A 17,548-nucleotide genomic window follows, 5' to 3' on the forward strand; every position below is an offset into this window, starting at 1 on the left:
AAGTCCAAGGTCTTCACATCGTATGAACGATGTGCCTTGCATACCCACCACAATGCTCACTGCCACCTGTTGGTGTCTATACACGTTCCTGACGATTGGCCAGGTCCAAAACGTGGTATCAGGACTTTGTTAAACTGTCTGGACCGACCAAAGTCAATGGGCACCATCTCACAGAGCAGTTTCTAAGTGTGGTAGCGAGCAGGAAATGCTGGGTGTTTCCTGACAGCTGTCACTGGTATTTAATGTTAATTAGGACACGTAATGATGCCCCAATGGCTTTACGGCAGAAATTACTATCCCGCCGGGTTATTCGCTGGGATCACGCCTGGCAGCTCTCTGCTAACCGGGATGGGGTGGGAGGGCAGGGGGAGCACCACTTAAACCGATCCCGCAGATCAACCCCAGACAGCCATGCTGCCAAGGAGACCGGCCACAATTCAGAGATGCCAACCTGGCCAGACTGATGGGCGCAGTCGAGTCTTGACGGGATACCCTGTTCCCCCGAGGGGCTCAGAGGGTCATCCAACCCTGTACCATTCCCCTGCACAATACCGCGATGTGCCCCAGCCCCTGGAATCCACCAGCACACCCCATCCATGCCCAGAAGTGGGACATTCACCCATCCCATGCCCCTCCACCCACGTTGCATGAAGCGTTCGGTTCGCAATTCCCCTTCCGTACTCCGCTTGAGAAGTTGGCCCACAACAGATGGGAAAGAGCTCAGAAGAGTGGCAGAGTGTCAGACCTCAGGGTCCTCACCCACTATAAGGAACTAACCCTGGGGGTCACAGGGTGACCGAGGACAGATCGGTGACCGCCGTCGAGTTTGGCCACCGCTGCAGAAGTGAGTATCTACCGGCCCCCACCCAGAGGATCTGTCACACGTCAGTTGTTCATGCCCCCCCCCACCCCCCCGGCTCCCATGAAAACACCTCCAAGGATCCCACCATCGCTGATTCATGGCTGTCAGCCCCACCCTCCACCAGTGCAGACACACACCTCAGTGGGCGAAGGTAGTGGACAGGTTTCTGGGGCACAATCTGATGAGCACCACACTGCTGCTGATGCCCATCGTCTGGAGGCAGGAATGTCCAGGGGAGACAGCAATCGGAGGTCCACGGAATCCAGGACCCAGCTGGGTCCCAGTCAGATGCTAATCCTCTTGGCCTGGCAATCCCGGAGCTGGTGCCGTGAGATTCAGAGTGGGGGATGTAACTTCTGCACTGTAAATTCTATGATTCTATGTCTTTCTTTAAAATAGATTTAGAGTACCCAATTCATTTTTTTCCAATTAAGGAGCTATTTAGTGTGGCCAATTCACCTAGCCTGCACATCTTTGGGTTGTGGGGGTGAAACCCACGCAAACACGGGGAGAATGTGCAAACTCCACACGGACAGTGACCCAGAGCCGGGATCAAACCTGGGACCTCGGCGCCGTGAGGCAGCAGGGCTAACCACTGCGCTACCGTGCTGCCCCCAATGATTCTATGTCAATGACATTCCAACGGGTCCATTGCCAATTGGAGGAATCCCAGAGGCTACGGGTGCAGGAGATTTCGCTGGCAATCTGTGGCACCGCAAAAGGTGGCGACTGCAGTGAAGAGCCTGGAACACGATGTCGGCACCATGAGTGGTGGTGTCCACGGCTTTGCTCAGTCAGTGACAGTCATGGCTGAGCGCCTCGACAGCATGTCCGAGTCACTGGGGGACGTGTCCCTGATGCAGGTGGACCTTTCCGAGGCACTGTGGAGTATGTCCCAGTCTTATGTGGGCATTGCTGAGGTGCCCCAGACCATGTTCCAGTCCCAGATGGGTATTGTGAGGCGCTCAAGAGCATGTCCCGGTCGCTGAGGACCATGTCCCAGACGCAGATGGAGATTGGTGAGGCACTGCAGAGCATGGCCGGCTCACAGAGGGACATCTCTGAGGACATTGACACCACGGTGCAGGCATTGGGGAGGTGCTAGGGTGACGCAGGAGTATCTGGAGCTTAATCCAGCTGCCCCCCGAGCTAGCCCATCACTCAGTTCCCCCCCCCCCCCCACCATCCCCCTTCCTGTTAATAAGATGGAGACTGGTCTTAATTGGTGATTATTGATTTCTCGCCTTGATCTCACCAACAGGAGTGGGCCAGTTAGATCGGACATTGATCAGCATCCAGCTTGGCTCCTGGTTTTAGCCTCTCTCGCTACCCAACGTCCTGCTTGTTTTCACGCCTTACGCGCCATGGCTAGTGGATCGCGCCCAATATTTCCGTTTTACTTTGCCATTTCCACAACTTAGCCTGAAAGGAGGAGGAGTGTGCACAATGGACACACAACAGACTAGGCATCATCTGCAAGTGCCTCATTGGAGTTTCATTGTTTGTACAGACTTATAAGTTTCTGACAATTTATTGATTTGTTTGCACACACTTAGCTGAACATAGTTATATGCCTACACTGTTACATCTCACACCACTGGGGGCCAAAACTAAATGGGAGGGTCTAGACCAGATTGTCACATGGTTATGTGATGACACAGTTAACATGGAGTGTCATAGGCATGGAGCTCGGCAGGATTATCAGGCAGAGTCAGTGTGTTAATGAGAGTTTGTATGTTTAGTTAATAAATCTCCCGTTTGTTGAAAGTCCAGACCACACAGAGCTGCAGTTTGACAGCAAACAATGTTGCTGTGTATTTTCCCTGAAAGGTTTTGCACAGTTAAAATAATTCAGTTTGCTTGTCATTTGATATTTAATCAAAGAGCTTTATTTAATTTCGATTGCACAATTCGAATATTGTTTGTTACTACCATCATTGAAGAAACAAAAATTAATCTCCACAGCCATTAACCATCAGGACTTCGGAAAATTCCTCTAGGTCCTGACAGAGGTCCCTATAACGACGGACTTGACATACATCTCCTTTTGGCCAATGTTCAATCCAGGTTCCTTCGCCAATCTGATAGCTTATCCTGAAATTGAGACAGCCAATGAAAATGAGGACAAAATCACACAGGTACACTGATAACGAAGACTGTCTGAATTAGAAAGAACTTATGATAGCTAGTGGCTGTTTCTATGTGATATTTGATTTGCCATGTGAAGGTGCAAGGAAAATATTTACCAGGATGATATCAGAGATTGAAGCTATCAGGAAAAATTGGAGTCCAGAGCTTGTTTCCTGGAAAGGGAACGCGAGTGAGAACCAACTGTAGAGGTCTTTGAGATTACGGAAGCTTTCACCCAGGAGAGAAGTTGGTTCCACTGGTGAGGATCCAAATATTGGGGCAATAAATATAAGACAGTCACAAAAAAATTCAATTGGGAATTTAGGATGAACTTCTTTACCCAAAGGGTGGCGAGAATGTGGAACTTGCTACCAAAGGGGGAAGTTGAGGCAAACAGCAGTGATGGATTTAAGCAGACGTTGGATAAACACATGAGGGGGAAGTGAAGAGAAGGTTATGTTGATAGGGGAAGAGGAAGGGAAGTGGGATGAAGCTTGTCTGGAGAGTTTGATATGATGGACATCTGGTCAATATGTTAAAAGATTGGACACATTTAAAATGTTTGTATTATTTTTGGCATTTGGACTCCAGATGGTATTAAATTTCCATGAACGATTAAATATGGACAAAGTAGAGAATACCTCACAATAATCTGTGAAATTCACACATCTCTGTTTAAAAATGGGCCAACATAAGAAGGCTATGGAGCTTCGAGACTGCCTGTCCCATGTTTCATACTGAATTTCAGGCTGATGAAACACTAGACTGGTTGGCTTCAGAAGTGTAAGTGGAATCAGCTTGAACACATTTTATTTGGAGAAGATCTTGAACTTATTAGTGAGCCTACCAGCAGAAACCATGGGAGAGAGGTGAGCTCTGATTGGAGAAGTGAACACTAATAACTGTGAGTAATTGCAGATAGAGACCCTGGAGTGCATGGGCCTGTGCTGACTATGTTTACCCTGCTCCCGGTGCTCTTGCCCAGCTCCAGCCACTTTCCCCCGGCCTCCAGTGCGTTGGTCGAGCCTCAGGTGCAATCCTCCAACTCCCGGCTTTTACCCGGTCTGGCCACCTTCCTCTGCTGCTCCCAGCTGCCCCCAATCATACATACGTTGCCATGCTCTCCCCGCATTCTCCGACTTTCTCTGCTTTCCCGCAGCTCTCCCTGCTTTTCCACAGGCCTCCCCGGCATTCCCACAGATCTCCCCGCATTCCCACAGACCTCCCCGCATTCCGGCAGACCTCCCCGCATTCCCACAGATCTCCCCGCATTCCCACAGATCTCCCCGCATTCCCACAGACCTCCCCGCATTCCGGCAGACCTCCCGGCATTCCCACAGATCTCCCCGCATTGCCACAGACCTCCCGGCATTCCCACAGACCTCCCCGCATTCCCACAGATCTCCCCGCATTCCAGCAGACCTCCCCGCATTCCGGCAGACCTCCCTGCTTTCCCTGACTCCAACAGGTCGCCACAGCTTTCCCCATGTTCCTCCGATTCTCTGGTATTCCTCCCACTCTCCCCGCATTCCTCCAACTTGCCTGTGTTCCCCCGACTCTCCCCGCATTCCCCCCAACTCTCCCCGCATTCCCCCCGACCCTCCACTCATTTCCCCCGACTCTCCCCGCATTTCCCCCGACTCTCCCCGCATTCCCCCAACTCTCCCCGCATTCCCCCCACTGTTCCGCATTCCCCCCACTCTCCCCGCATTCCCCCCACTCTCCCCACATTCCCCCCACTCTTCCCGCATTCCCCCCACTCTCCCCGCATTCCCCCCACTCTTCCCGCATTCCCCCCACTCTCCCCGCATTCCCCCCACTCTCCCCGCATTCCCCCCACTCTCCCCGCATTCCCCCCACTCTTCCCGCATTCCCCCCACTCTCCCCGCATTCCCCCCACTCTCCCCGCATTCCCCCCACTCTTCCCGCATTCCCCCCACTCTCCCCGCATTCCCCCCACTCTCCCCGCATTCTCCCCACTCTCCCCGCATTCCCCCCACTCTCCCCGCATTCCCCCCACTCTTCCCGCATTCCCCCCACTCTCCCCGCATTCCCCCCACTCTCCCCGCATTTACCCCGACTCGCCCCGCATTCCCCCGGCTCTCCCCGCATTCCTCCCGACTTTCCCTGCATTCCCCCGACTCTCCGCGTATTCCCCCAACTCTCCCCGCATTCCCCCCACTGTCCCCGCATTCCCCCCACTGTCCCCACATTGCCCCAACTCTCCCCGCATTCCCCCAACACTCCCCGCATTCCCCCCACTCTCCCCCCATTCCCCCACTCTCCCCGCATTCCCCCCACTCTCCCCGCATTCCCCCCACTCTCCCCGCATTCCCCCGACTCGCCCCGCATTTCCCCCGACTCTCCCCGCATTCCCCCCACTCTCCCCACATTCCCCCTATCTCCCCGCATTCCACCGACTCTCCCCATGACTCTCCCCGCATTCCCACGACTCTCCCCGCATTCCCCCGACTCTCCCCGCATTCCCCCCACTCTCCCCGCATTCTCCCCACTCTCCCCGTATTCCCCCCACTCTCCCCGCATTCCCCCCACTCTCCCCGCATTCCCCCCACTCTCCCCGCATTCCCCCCACTCTCCCCGCATTCCCCCCTCATTCCACCGACTCTCCCCGTGACTCTCCCCACATTCCCACGACTCTCCCCCCCATTCTCCCCGCATTCCCCCCACTCTCCCCGCATTCCCCCCACTCTCCCCGCATTCCCCCCACTCTCCCCGCATTCCCCCCACTCTCTCCGCATTCCCCCCACTCTCCCCGCATTCCCCCCTCTCCCCACATTCCCACGACTCTCCCCCCCATTCTCCCGCATTCCCCCCACTCTCCCCGCCTTCTCCAACTTTCTCTGCTTTCCCACAGCTCTCCCAGCTTTTCCACAGGCCTCCCGCAATCCCACAGATCTCCCGGCACTCCCACAGATCTCCCCGCATTCCGGCAGACCTCCCCGCATTCCGGCAGACGTCCCTGCTTCCCCTGACTCAAACAGGTGGCCGCAGGTTTCCCCATATTCCTCCGATTCTCTGGTATTTCTCCCACCCTCCCCGTATTCCTCCAACTCGACCGTGTTCCCCCGACTCACCCCGCATACCCCCAACTCTCCCCGCATTCCCCCCTATCTCCCCGCATTCCCCCCACTCTCCCCGCATTCCCCCCACTCTCCCCACATTCCCCCCCGCCCCGCATTCCACCGACTCTCCCCGTGACTCTCCCCACATTCCCACGACTCTACCCCCAATTCTTCCCGCATTCCCCCCACTCTCCCCGCATTCCCCCCACTCCCTCCGCATTCCCCCCACTCTCCCCGCATTCCCCCTCTCACCGCATTCCACTGAATCTCCCCGTGACTCTCCCCGCAATCCCACGACTCTCCCCGCATTCCTCCCACTCTCCCCGCATTCCCCCCGACTCTCCCGTGTTCTTCCGACTCTCCCCGCATTCCCCCGACTCTCCCCGCATACCCCATGACTATCCCCGCCTTCCCCCCACTCTCCCAGGATGCCCCCCACTCTCCCCAAATTCCTCCCGACCCTCCCCACATTCCTCCGACTCTCCCCGCATTCCCCCGACTCTCCCCGCATGCCCCCGACTCTCCCCGCATTCCCGCCACTCTCCCCGCATTCCCGCCACTCTCCCCGCATTCCCCGCGACTCTCCCCGCATTCCCCCCACTCTCCCCACATTCCCCCCGACTCTCCCTACATTCCCATGACTCTCCCCATGACTCTCCCCGCATTCCCCCGACTCTCCCCGCATTCCCACGATTCTCCCCCCACTCTCCCCGCATTCCCCCGACTCTCCCCGCATTCCCCCCACTCTTCCCGCATTCCCCCGACTCTCCCCTCATTCCCCCCACGTTCTCTCCAACTCTCCCCGCATTCCCCCCAACTCTCCCCGCATTCCCCTGACTCGCCCCGCATTCCCCCGGCTCTCCCCGCATTCCTCCCGACTTTCCCTGCATTCCCCCGACTCTCCGCGTATTCCCCCAACTCTCCCCGCATTCCCCCCACTCTCCCCGCATTCCCCCCACTGTCCCCACATTGCCCCAACTCTCCCCGCATTCCCCCAACACTCCCCGCATTCCCCCCACTCTCCCCCCATTCCCCCACTCTCCCCGCATTCCCCCCACTCTCCCCGCATTCCCCCCACTCTCCCCGCATTCCCCCGACTCGCCCCGCATTCCCCCGACTCTCCCCGCATTCCTCCCGACTTTCCCCGCAATCCCCCGACTCTCCGCACATTGCCCCCGACTCTCCCCGCATTCCCCCCGACTCTCCCATGTTCTTCCGACTCTCCCCGCATTCCCCCGACTCTCCCCGCATTCCCCCGACTCTCTCCGCATTCCCCATGACTATCCCCGCATTCTCCCCGACTCTCCCATGTTCTTCCGACTCTCCCCACATTCCCCCCGACTCTCCCCACATTCCCCCCACTCTTCCCGCATTCCCTCGACAGTCCCCGCATTCCCCCCACTCTCCCCGCATTCCCCCCACTCTCCCCGCATTCCCCCCACTCTTCCCGCATTCCCCCGACTCTCCCCTCATACCCCCCACGTTCCCTCCAACTCTCCCCGCATTCCCCCCAACTCTCCCCGCATTCGCCTGACTCGCCCCGCATTCCCCCGGCTCTCCCCGCATTCCTCCTGAATTTCCCCGCATTCCCCCGACTCTCCGCGTATTCCCCCCAACTCTCCCCGCATTCCCCCCACTCTCCCCGCATTCCCCCCACTCTCCCCGCATTGCCCCAACTCTCCCCGCATTCCCCCAACACTCCCCGCATTCCCCCCACTCTCCCCCCATTCCCCCACTCTCCCCGCATTCCCCCCACTCTCCCCGCATTCCCCCCACTCTCCCCGCATTCGCCCCACTCTCCCCGCATTCCCCCCACTCTCCCCGCATTCCCCCGACTTGCCCCGCATTCCCCCGACTCTCCCCGCATTCCTCCCGACTTTCCCCGCAATCCCCCGAGTCTCCGCACATTCCCCCCGACTCTCCCCGTATTCCCCCCGACTCCCATGTTCTTCCGACTCTCCCCGCATTCCCCCGACTCTCCCCGCATTCGCCCCACTCTCCCCGCATTCCCCCGACTTGCCCCGCATTCCCCCGACTCTCCCCGCATTCCTCCCGACTTTCCTCGCAATCCCCCGACTCTCCGCACATTCCCCCCGACTCTCCCCGCATTCCCCCCGACTCCCATGTTCTTCCGACTCTCCCCGCATTCCCCCGACTCTCCCCGCATTCCCCCGACTCTCTCCGCATTCACCATGACTATCCCCGCATTCCCCCCGGCTCTCCCATGTTCGTCCGACTCTCCCCGCATTCCCCCCGACTCTCCCATGTTCTTCCGACTCTCCCCGCATTCCCCCCGACTCTCCCCACATTCCCCCCACTCTTCCCGCATTCCCTCGACAGTCCACGCATTCCCCCCACTCTCCCCGCATTCCCCTGACTCTCCCCGCATTCCCACGATTCTCCCCCCACTCTCCCCGTATTCCCCCCACTCTCCCCGCATTCCCGCCACTCTCCCCGAATTCCCCCTACTCTCCCCGCATACCCCTGACTCTCCCCGCATACCCCTGACTCTCCCCTCATTCCCCCCCTCTCCCCACAATCCCCCCGACACTACCCGCATTCCCCCGACTCTCCCCGCATTCCCCCGACTCTCCCCGCATTCCCCCGACTCGCCCCGCATTACCTCCACTCTCACTGCATTGCCCCCGACTCTCCCGTGTTCTTCCAACTCTCCCCGCATTCCCCCAACTCTCCCCGCATTCCCCCGACTCTCCCCACATACCCCCTACTCTCCCCCCCACTCTCCCCTAATTCCCCCACTCGCCCCACATTCCTCCCGACCCTCCCTGCATTCCTCCGACTCTCCCCGCATTCCCTGACTCTCCCCGCATTCCCCCCACTCTCCCCGCATTCCCCCCACAATCCCCCGGCTCTCCCCGCGACTCTCACCCCATTCCGCCCTCTCTCCCTGCATTCCCCCCACTCTCCACGCATTCCCCTGACTCTCCCCGCATTCCCCCCACTCTCCCCGCATTCCCCGAGACTCTTCCCGCCATCCCCGCATTCCCCCACTCTCCCCGCATTCCCCCAACTCTCCCCGCATTCCCCCTGACTCTCCCCACATACCCCCTACTCTCCGCCCCACTCTCCCCGAATTCCCCCACTCGCCCCACATTCCTCCCGACCCTCCCTGCATTCCTCCGACTCTCCCCGCATTCCCTGACTCTCCCCGCATTCCCCCCACTCTCCCCGCATTCCCCCCACTCTCCCCGCAATCGCCCGGCTCTCCCCGCATTCCCCGCGACTCTCACCCCATTCCGCCCACTCTCCCTGCATTCCCCCGACTCTCCCCGCATTCCCACGACTCTCCCTGTGAATCTCCCCGCATTCCCCCCACTCTCCCCGCATTCCCCGAGACTCTCTCCGCCCTCATCCCGGCTATCCCCGCATTCCTCCACTCTCCCCGCATTCCCCCCACTCTCACCGCATTCCCCGCGACTCTCACGCATTCCCCCCGACTATCCCCGCATTCCCCCACTCTCCCCGCATTCCCCCCACTCTCCCCGCATTCCCCCCACTCTCCCCGCATTCCCCGCGACCCTCCCAGCATTCCACCCGACTATCCCCGCATTCCCTCCGCCTCTCCCCGCATTCCCCCCACTCTCACTTCATTCCCGACTCTCCATGCATTCCCACAGCTCTCCCTGCATTCCCCCCGACTCTCCCCGCATTCCCCCCGACTCTCCCCGCATTCCCCTCACTCTCCCTTCATTCCCGACTCTCCATGCATTCCCACAGCTCTCCCTGCATTCCCCCCGACTCTCCCCGCATTCCTCCCACACTCCCCGCATTCCCCCCACTCTCCCTTCATTCCCGACTCTCCATGCATTCCCACAGCTCTCCCTGCATTCCCCCCGACTCTCCCCGCATTTCTCCCACTCTCCCCGCATTCCCCCGACAATCCCCGCATTCCCCCCGACTCTCCCTGCATTCCCACCACTCTCCCCGCATTCCCCCGACAGTCCCCGCATTCCCCCCGATTCTCCCTGCATTCCCCCCACTCTATCCGCAGTCCCCTGTCTCTCCACGCATTCGCACGACTCACCTCGCATTCTCCCCACTCTCCCCGCATTCCCCCCACACTCTCTTCATTCCCCCCACTCTCCCTTCATTCCCCTGACTCTCCCTGCATGCCCCCAGCTCTCCCGCATTCCCCCCGACTCTCCCCGCATTCCTCCCACTATCCCTGCATTCCCCCGACAGTCCCCGTATTCCCCCCAGTCTCCCTGCATTCCCCTCACTCTCCGCGCATTCCCCCCACTCTCCCCGCATTCCCCCAACTCTCCCCGCATTCCCCGGACTCTCCCCTCATTCCCCCGGCTCTCCCCGCATTCCACCCGACTCTCCCTACATTCCCCCCACTCTCCCCGCATTCGCCCCACTCTCCCCGCATTCCACCCGACTCTCCCCGCATTCCCTCCACTCTCCCCGCATTCGCCCCACTCTCCCCGCATTCCCCCACTCTCCCCGCATTCCCCCATACTCCCCGCATTCCCCCCACTCTTCCCACATTCGCCCCACTCTCCCCTCTCCCCTCATTCCCCTGACTCTCCCCGCATTGCCCCCACTCTTCCTGCATTGCCCCCACTCTCCCCGCATCGCCCCCACTCTCCCCGCATTGCCCCCACTCCCCCGCATTGCCCCCACTCTCCCCGCATTGCCCCCACTCTCCCTGCATTGCCCCCACTCCCCCCGCATTCGCCCCACTCTCCCCGCATTCCCCCCACTCTCCCCGCATTCCTCCGACTCTCCCCGCATTCCCTCCCACTCTCCCCGCATTCCACCGACTCTCCCCGCATTCCCCCGACTATCCCCGCATTGCCCCCACTCTCCCGGCATTGCCCCCACTCTCCCCGCCTTGCCCCCACTCTCCCCGCATTCCCCCCACTCTCCCCGCATTCCCCCCACTCTCCCCGCATTCCCCCCACTCTCCCCTCATTACCCCCACTCTCCCCGCATTCCCCCCACTCTCCCCGCATTCCCCCCACTCTCCCCGCATTCTCCCCGCAATTCCCCACTCTCCCCGCATTCCCCCCACTCTCCCTGCATTCCCCCCACTCTCCCCGCATTCCCCCCACTCTCCCCGCATTCCCCCCACTCTCCCCGCATTCCCCCTGACTCTCCCCGCATTCCCCCCGACTCTCCCCGCATTCCCCCCACTCTCCCCGCATTCCCCCCACTCTCCATGCATTCCCCCACTCTCCTGCATTCCCCCCGCTCTCCCCGCATTCCCCCCGCTCTCCCCGCATTCCCCCCGCTCTCCCCGCATTCCCCCCGCTCTCCCCGCATTCGCCCCACTCTCCCCGCATTCCACCTGACTCTCCCTGCATTCCCCCCACTCTCCCCGCATTCCCCCGACAGTCCCCGCATTCCCCCCGATTCTCGCTGCATTCCCCCCACTCTATCCGCAGTCCCCTGTCTCTCCACGCATTCCCTCGACTCTCCTCGCATTCTCCCCACTCTCCCCGCATTCCCCCCACTCTCTCCGCATTCCCCCCACTCTCCCTGCATTCCCCCCACACTCTCTTCATTCCCCCCACTCTCCCTTCATTCCCCTGACTCTCCCTGCATGCCCCCAGCTCTCCCCGCATTCCCCCGACTCTCCCCGCATTCCTCCCACTATCCCCGCATTCCCCCCACTCTCCCTGCATTCCCCTCACTCTCCGCGCATTCCCCCCACTCTCCCCACATTCCCCCCACTCTCCCCGCATTCCCCGGACTCTCCCCTTATTCCCCCGGCTCTCCCCGCATTCCACCCGACTCTCCCCACATTCTCCCCACTCTCCCCGCATTCGCCCCACTCTCACCGCATTCCACCCGACTCTCCCCGCATTCCCTCCACTCTCCCCGCATTCGCCCCACTCTCCCCGCATTCCCCCACTCTCCCCGCATTACACCCGACTCTCCTCACATTCTCCCCACTCTCCCCGCATTCGCCCCACTCTCACCGCATTCCAACCGACTCTCCCCGCATTCCCTCCACTCTCCCCGCATTCGCCCCACTCTCCCCGCATTCCCCCACTCTCCCCGCATTCCCCCATACTCCCCGCATTCCCACCACTCTTCCCACATTCGCCCCACTCTCCCCTCTCCCCTCATTCCCCTGACTCTCCCCGCATTGCCCCCACTCTTCCGGCATTCCCCCCACTCTCCCCGCATTCCCCCCACTCTCCCCGCATTCCCCCCACTCTCCCATCTTTCCCCCGGCTCTCCCCGCATTCCACCCGACTCTCCCCACATTCTCCCCACTCTCCCCGCATTCGCCCCACTCTCACCGCATTCCACCCGACTCTCCCATCATTCCCCCCACTCTCCCCGCATTCCCCCCACTCTCCCAGCATTCCCCCCACTCTCCCCGCATTCCACCCGACTCTCCCTGCATTCCCCCCACTCTCCACGCATTCCCCCGACAGTCCCCGCATTCCACCCGATTCTCCCTGCATTCCCCCCACTCTATCCGCAGTCCCCTGTCTCTCCACGCATTCCCACAACTCTCCTCGCATTCTCCCCACTCTCCCCGCATTCCCCCCACTCTCTCCGCATTCCCCCCACTCTCCCTGCATTCCCCCCACACTCTCTTCATTACCCCCACTCTCCCTTCATTCCCCTGACTCTCCCTGCATGCCCCCAGCTCTCCCCGCATTCCCACCGACTCTACCCGCATTCCTCCCACTATCCCCGCATTCCCCCGACAGTCCCCGCATTCCCCCCACTCTCCCTGCATTCCCCTCACTCTCCGCGCATTCCCCCCACTCTCCCCGCATTCCCCCCACTCTCCCCGCATTGCCCCCACTCTCCCCTCATTCCCTCGGCTCTCCCCGCATTCCACCCGACTCTCCCCACATTCCCCCCACTCTCCCCGCATTCCCCCCACTCTCCCCGCATTGCCCCCACTCTGCCCGCATTCCCCCCAACCTCCCTGCATTCCCCCCACTCTCCCCGCATTCCCCCCACTCTCCCCGCATTCCCCCCACTCTCCATGCAATCCCCCCACTCTCCCCGCATTCCCCCCGCTCTCCCCGCATTCCCCCCGCTCTCCCCGCATTCCCCCCGCTCTCCCCGCATTCCCCCCGCTCTCCCCGCATTCGCCCCACTCTCCCCGCATTCCACCCGACTCTCCCTGCATTCCCCCCACTCTCCCCGCATTCCCCCGACAGTCCCCGCATTCCCCCCGATTCTCCCCGCATTCCCCCCACTCTATCCGCAGTCCCCTGTCTCTCCACGCATTCCCACAACTCTCCTCGCATTCTCCCCACTCTCCCCGCATTCCCCCCACTCTCTCCGCATTCCCCCCACTCTCCCTGCATTCCCCCCACACTCACTTCATTCCCCCCACTCTCCCTTCATTCCCCTGACTCTCCCTGCATGCCCCCAGCTCTCCCCGCATTCCCCCCGACTCTCCCCGCATTCCTCCCACTATCCCCGCATTCCCCCGACAGTCCCCGCATTCCCCCCACTTTCCCTGCATTCCCCTCACTCTCCGCACATTCTCCCCACTCTCCCCGCATTCGCCCCACTCTCCCCGCATTCCACCCGACTCTCCCCGCATTCCCTCCACTCTCCCCGCATTCGCCCCACTCTCCCCGCATTCCCCCACTCTCCCCGCATTCCCCCATACTCCCCGCATTCCCCCCACTCTTCCCACATTCGCCCCACTCGCCCCTCTCCCCTCATTCCCCTGACTCTCCCCGCATTGCCCCCACTCTTCCGGCATTGCCCCCACTCTCCCCGCATTGCCCCCACTCTCCCCGCATTGCCCCCACTCTCCCGCATTGCCCCCACTCTCCCCGCATTCCCCCCAACCTCCCTGCATTCCCCCCACTCTCACCCATTCCCCACACTCTCCCCGCATTCCCCCCACTCTCCCCGCATTCCCCCCACTCTCCCCGAATTCCCCCCACTCTCCCCGCATTCCCCCCACTCTCCCCGCGTTCCCCCCACTCTCCCCGCGTTCCCCCCACTCTCCCCGCATTCCCCCCACTCTCCCCGCATTCCCCCCACTCTCCCCGCATTCCCCCCACTCTCCCCGCATTCCCCCCACTCTCCCCGCATTGCCCCCACTCTCCCCGCATTCCCCCCAATCTCCCTGCATTCCCCCCACTCTCCCCGCATTCGCCCCACTCTCCCCTCATTCCCCTGACTCTCCCCGCATTGCCCCCACTCTTCCGGCATTGCCCCCACTCTCCCCGCATTGCCCCCACTCTCCCCGCATTGCCCCCACTCTCCCCGCATTGCCCCCACTCTCCCCGCATTCCCCCCAATCTCCCTGCATTCCCCCGACTCTCCCCGCATTCCCCCCACTCTCCCCGCATTCCTCCGACTCTCCCTGCATTCCCCCCCACTCTCCCCGCATTCCACGGACTCTCCCCGCACTCCCCCACTCTCCCAGCATTCCCCCCACTCTCCCCGCATTCCACCCGACTCTCCCTGCATTCCCCCCACTCTCCACGCATTCCCCCGACAGTCCCCGCATTCCACCCGATTCTCCCTGCATTCCCCCCACTCTATCCGCAGTCCCCTGTCTCTCCACGCATTCCCACAACTCTCCTCGCATTCTCCCCACTCTCCCCGCATTCCCCCCACTCTCTCCGCATTCCCCCCACTCTCCCTGCATTCCCCCCACACTCTCTTCATTCCCCCCACTCTCCCTTCATTCCCCTGACTCTCCCTGCATGCCCCCAGCTCTCCCCGCATTCCCACCGACTCTACCCGCATTCCTCCCACTATCCCCGCATTCCCCCGACAGTCCCCGCATTCCCCCCACTCTCCCTGCATTCCCCTCACTCTCCGCGCATTCCCCCCACTCTCCCCGCATTCCCCCCACTCTCCCCGCATTGCCCCCACTCTCCCCGCATTGCCCCCACTCTCCCCGCATTGCCCCCACTCTGCCCGCATTCCCCCCAACCTCCCTGCATTCCCCCCACTCTCCCCGCATTCCCCCCACTCTCCCCGCATTCGCCCCACTCTCCCCACTCCCCTCATTCCCCTGACTCTCCCCGCATTGGCCCCACTCTCCCCGCATTGCCCCCACTCTCCCCGCATTGCCCCCACTCTCCCCGCATTGCCCCCACTCTCCCCGCATTGCCCCCACTCTGCCCGCATTCCCCCCAACCTCCCTGCATTCCCCCCACTCTCCCCGCATTGCCCCCAATCTTCCGGCATTCCCCCCACTCTCCCCGCATTCCTCCCACTATACCCGCATTCCCCCGACAGTCCCCGCATTCCCCCCACTCTCCCTGCATTCCCCTCACACTCCGCGCATTCCCCCCACTCTCCCCGCATTCCCCCCACTCTCCCCGCATTCCCCGGACTCACCCCTCATTCCCCCGGCTCTCCCCGCATTCCACCCGACTCTCCCCACATTCTCCCCACTCTCCCCGCATTCGCCCCACTCTCACCGCATTCCAACCGACTCTCCCCGCATTCCCTCCACTCTCCCCGCATTCGCCCCACTCTCCCCGCATTCCCCCACTCTCCCCGCATTCCCCCATACTCCCCGCATTCCCACCACTCTTCCCACATTCGCCCCACTCTCCCCTCTCCCCTCATTCCCCTGACTCTCCCCACATTGCCCCCACTCTTCCGGCATTCCCCCCACTCTCCCCGCATTCCCCCCACTCTCCCCGCATTCCCCCCACTCTCCCATCATTCCCCCCACTCTCCCCGCATTCCCCCCACTCTCCCAGCATTCCCCCCACTCTCCCCGCATTCCACCCGACTCTCCCTGCATTCCCCCCACTCTCCACGCATTCCCCCGACAGTCCCCGCATTCCACCCGATTCTCCCTGCATTCCCCCCACTCTATCCGCAGTCCCCTGTCTCTCCACGCATTCCCACAACTCTCCTCGCATTCTCCCCACTCTCCCCGCATTCCCCCCACTCTCTCCGCATTCCCCCCACTCTCCCTGCATTCCCCCCACACTCTCTTCATTACCCCCACTCTCCCTTCATTCCCCTGACTCTCCCTGCATGCCCCCAGCTCTCCCCGCATTCCCACCGACTCTACCCGCATTCCTCCCACTATCCCCGCATTCCCCCGACAGTCCCCGCATTCCCCCCACTCTCCCTGCATTCCCCTCACTCTCCGCGCATTCCCCCCACTCTCCCCGCATTCCCCCCACTCTCCCCGCATTGCCCCCACTCTCCCCTCATTCCCTCGGCTCTCCCCGCATTCCACCCGACTCTCCCCACATTCCCCCCACTCTCCCCGCATTCCCCCCACTCTCCCCGCATTGCCCCCACTCTGCCCGCATTCCCCCCAACCTCCCTGCATTCCCCCCACTCTCCCCGCATTCCCCCCACTCTCCCCGCATTCCCCCCACTCTCCATGCAATCCCCCCACTCTCCCCGCATTCCCCCCGCATTCCCCCCGCTCTCCCCGCATTCCCCCCGCTCTCCCCGCATTCCCCCCGCTCTCCCCGCATTCGCCCCACTCTCCCCGCATTCCACCCGACTCTCCCTGCATTCCCCCCACTCTCCCCGCATTCCCCCGACAGTCCCCGCATTCCCCCCGATTCTCCCCGCATTCCCCCCACTCTATCCGCAGTCCCCTGTCTCTCCACGCATTCCCACAACTCTCCTCGCATTCTCCCCACTCTCCCCGCATTCCCCCCACTCTCCCTGCATTCCCCCCACACTCACTTCATTCCCCCCACTCTCCCTTCATTCCCCTGACTCTCCCTGCATGCCCCCAGCTCTCCCCGCATTCCCCCCGACTCTCCCCGCATTCCTCCCACTATCCCCGCATTCCCCCGACAGTCCCCGCATTCCCCCCACTTTCCCTGCATTCCCCTCACTCTCCGCGCATTCCCCCCACTCTCCCCGCATTCTCCCCACTCTCCCCGCATTCCCCGGACTCTCCCCTCATTCCCCCGGCTCTCCCCGCATTCCACCCGACTCTCCGCACATTCTCCCCACTCTCCCCGCATTCGCCCCACTCTCCCCGCATTCCACCCGACTCTCCCCGCATTCCCTCCACTCTCCCCGCATTCGCCCCACTCTCCCCGCATTCCCCCACTCTCCCCGCATTCCCCCATACTCCCCGCATTCCCCCCACTCTTCCCACATTCGCCCCACTCGCCCCTCTCCCCTCATTCCCCTGACTCTCCCCGCATTGCCCCCACTCTTCCGGCATTGCCCCCACTCTCCCCGCATTGCCCCCACTCTCCCCGCATTGCCCCCACTCTCCCCGTATTGCCCCCACTCTCCCCGCATTGCCCCCACTCTCCCCGCATTCCCCCCAATCTCCCTGCATTCCCCCCACTCTCCCCGCATTCCCCCACTCTCCCCGCATTCACCCCACTCTCCCCTCTCCACTCATTCCCCTGACTCTCCCCGCATTGCCCCCACTCTCCCGCATTGCCCCCACTCTCCCCGCATTCCCCCCAACCTCCCTGCATTCCCCCCACTCTCACCCATTCCCCACACTCTCCCCGCATTCCCCCCACTCTCCCCGCATTCCCCCCACTCTCCC

General features: G+C 62.1%; 1 protein-coding gene across 1 annotated transcript in view; it reads right to left on the bottom strand.

The window, feature by feature from the left end:
- Nucleotides 1-2,728: 2,728 nt before the first annotated feature.
- LOC140403203 (venom factor-like) overlaps nt 2,729-17,548 on the bottom strand; it is a 259,736-nt gene continuing 244,916 nt past the window's right edge. Inside the window, exon 41 of the mRNA XM_072490955.1 lies at nt 2,729-2,956. Within this exon, the coding sequence (XP_072347056.1) occupies nt 2,815-2,956 (142 nt within the window). The 3' untranslated portion in view covers nt 2,729-2,814. The remainder of the gene's footprint in view (nt 2,957-17,548) is intronic.

The sequence above is a fragment of the Scyliorhinus torazame genome, chromosome 27 (genome assembly GCF_047496885.1).
Source record: "Scyliorhinus torazame isolate Kashiwa2021f chromosome 27, sScyTor2.1, whole genome shotgun sequence".
NCBI classification, from domain to species: domain Eukaryota; kingdom Metazoa; phylum Chordata; class Chondrichthyes; order Carcharhiniformes; family Scyliorhinidae; genus Scyliorhinus; species Scyliorhinus torazame.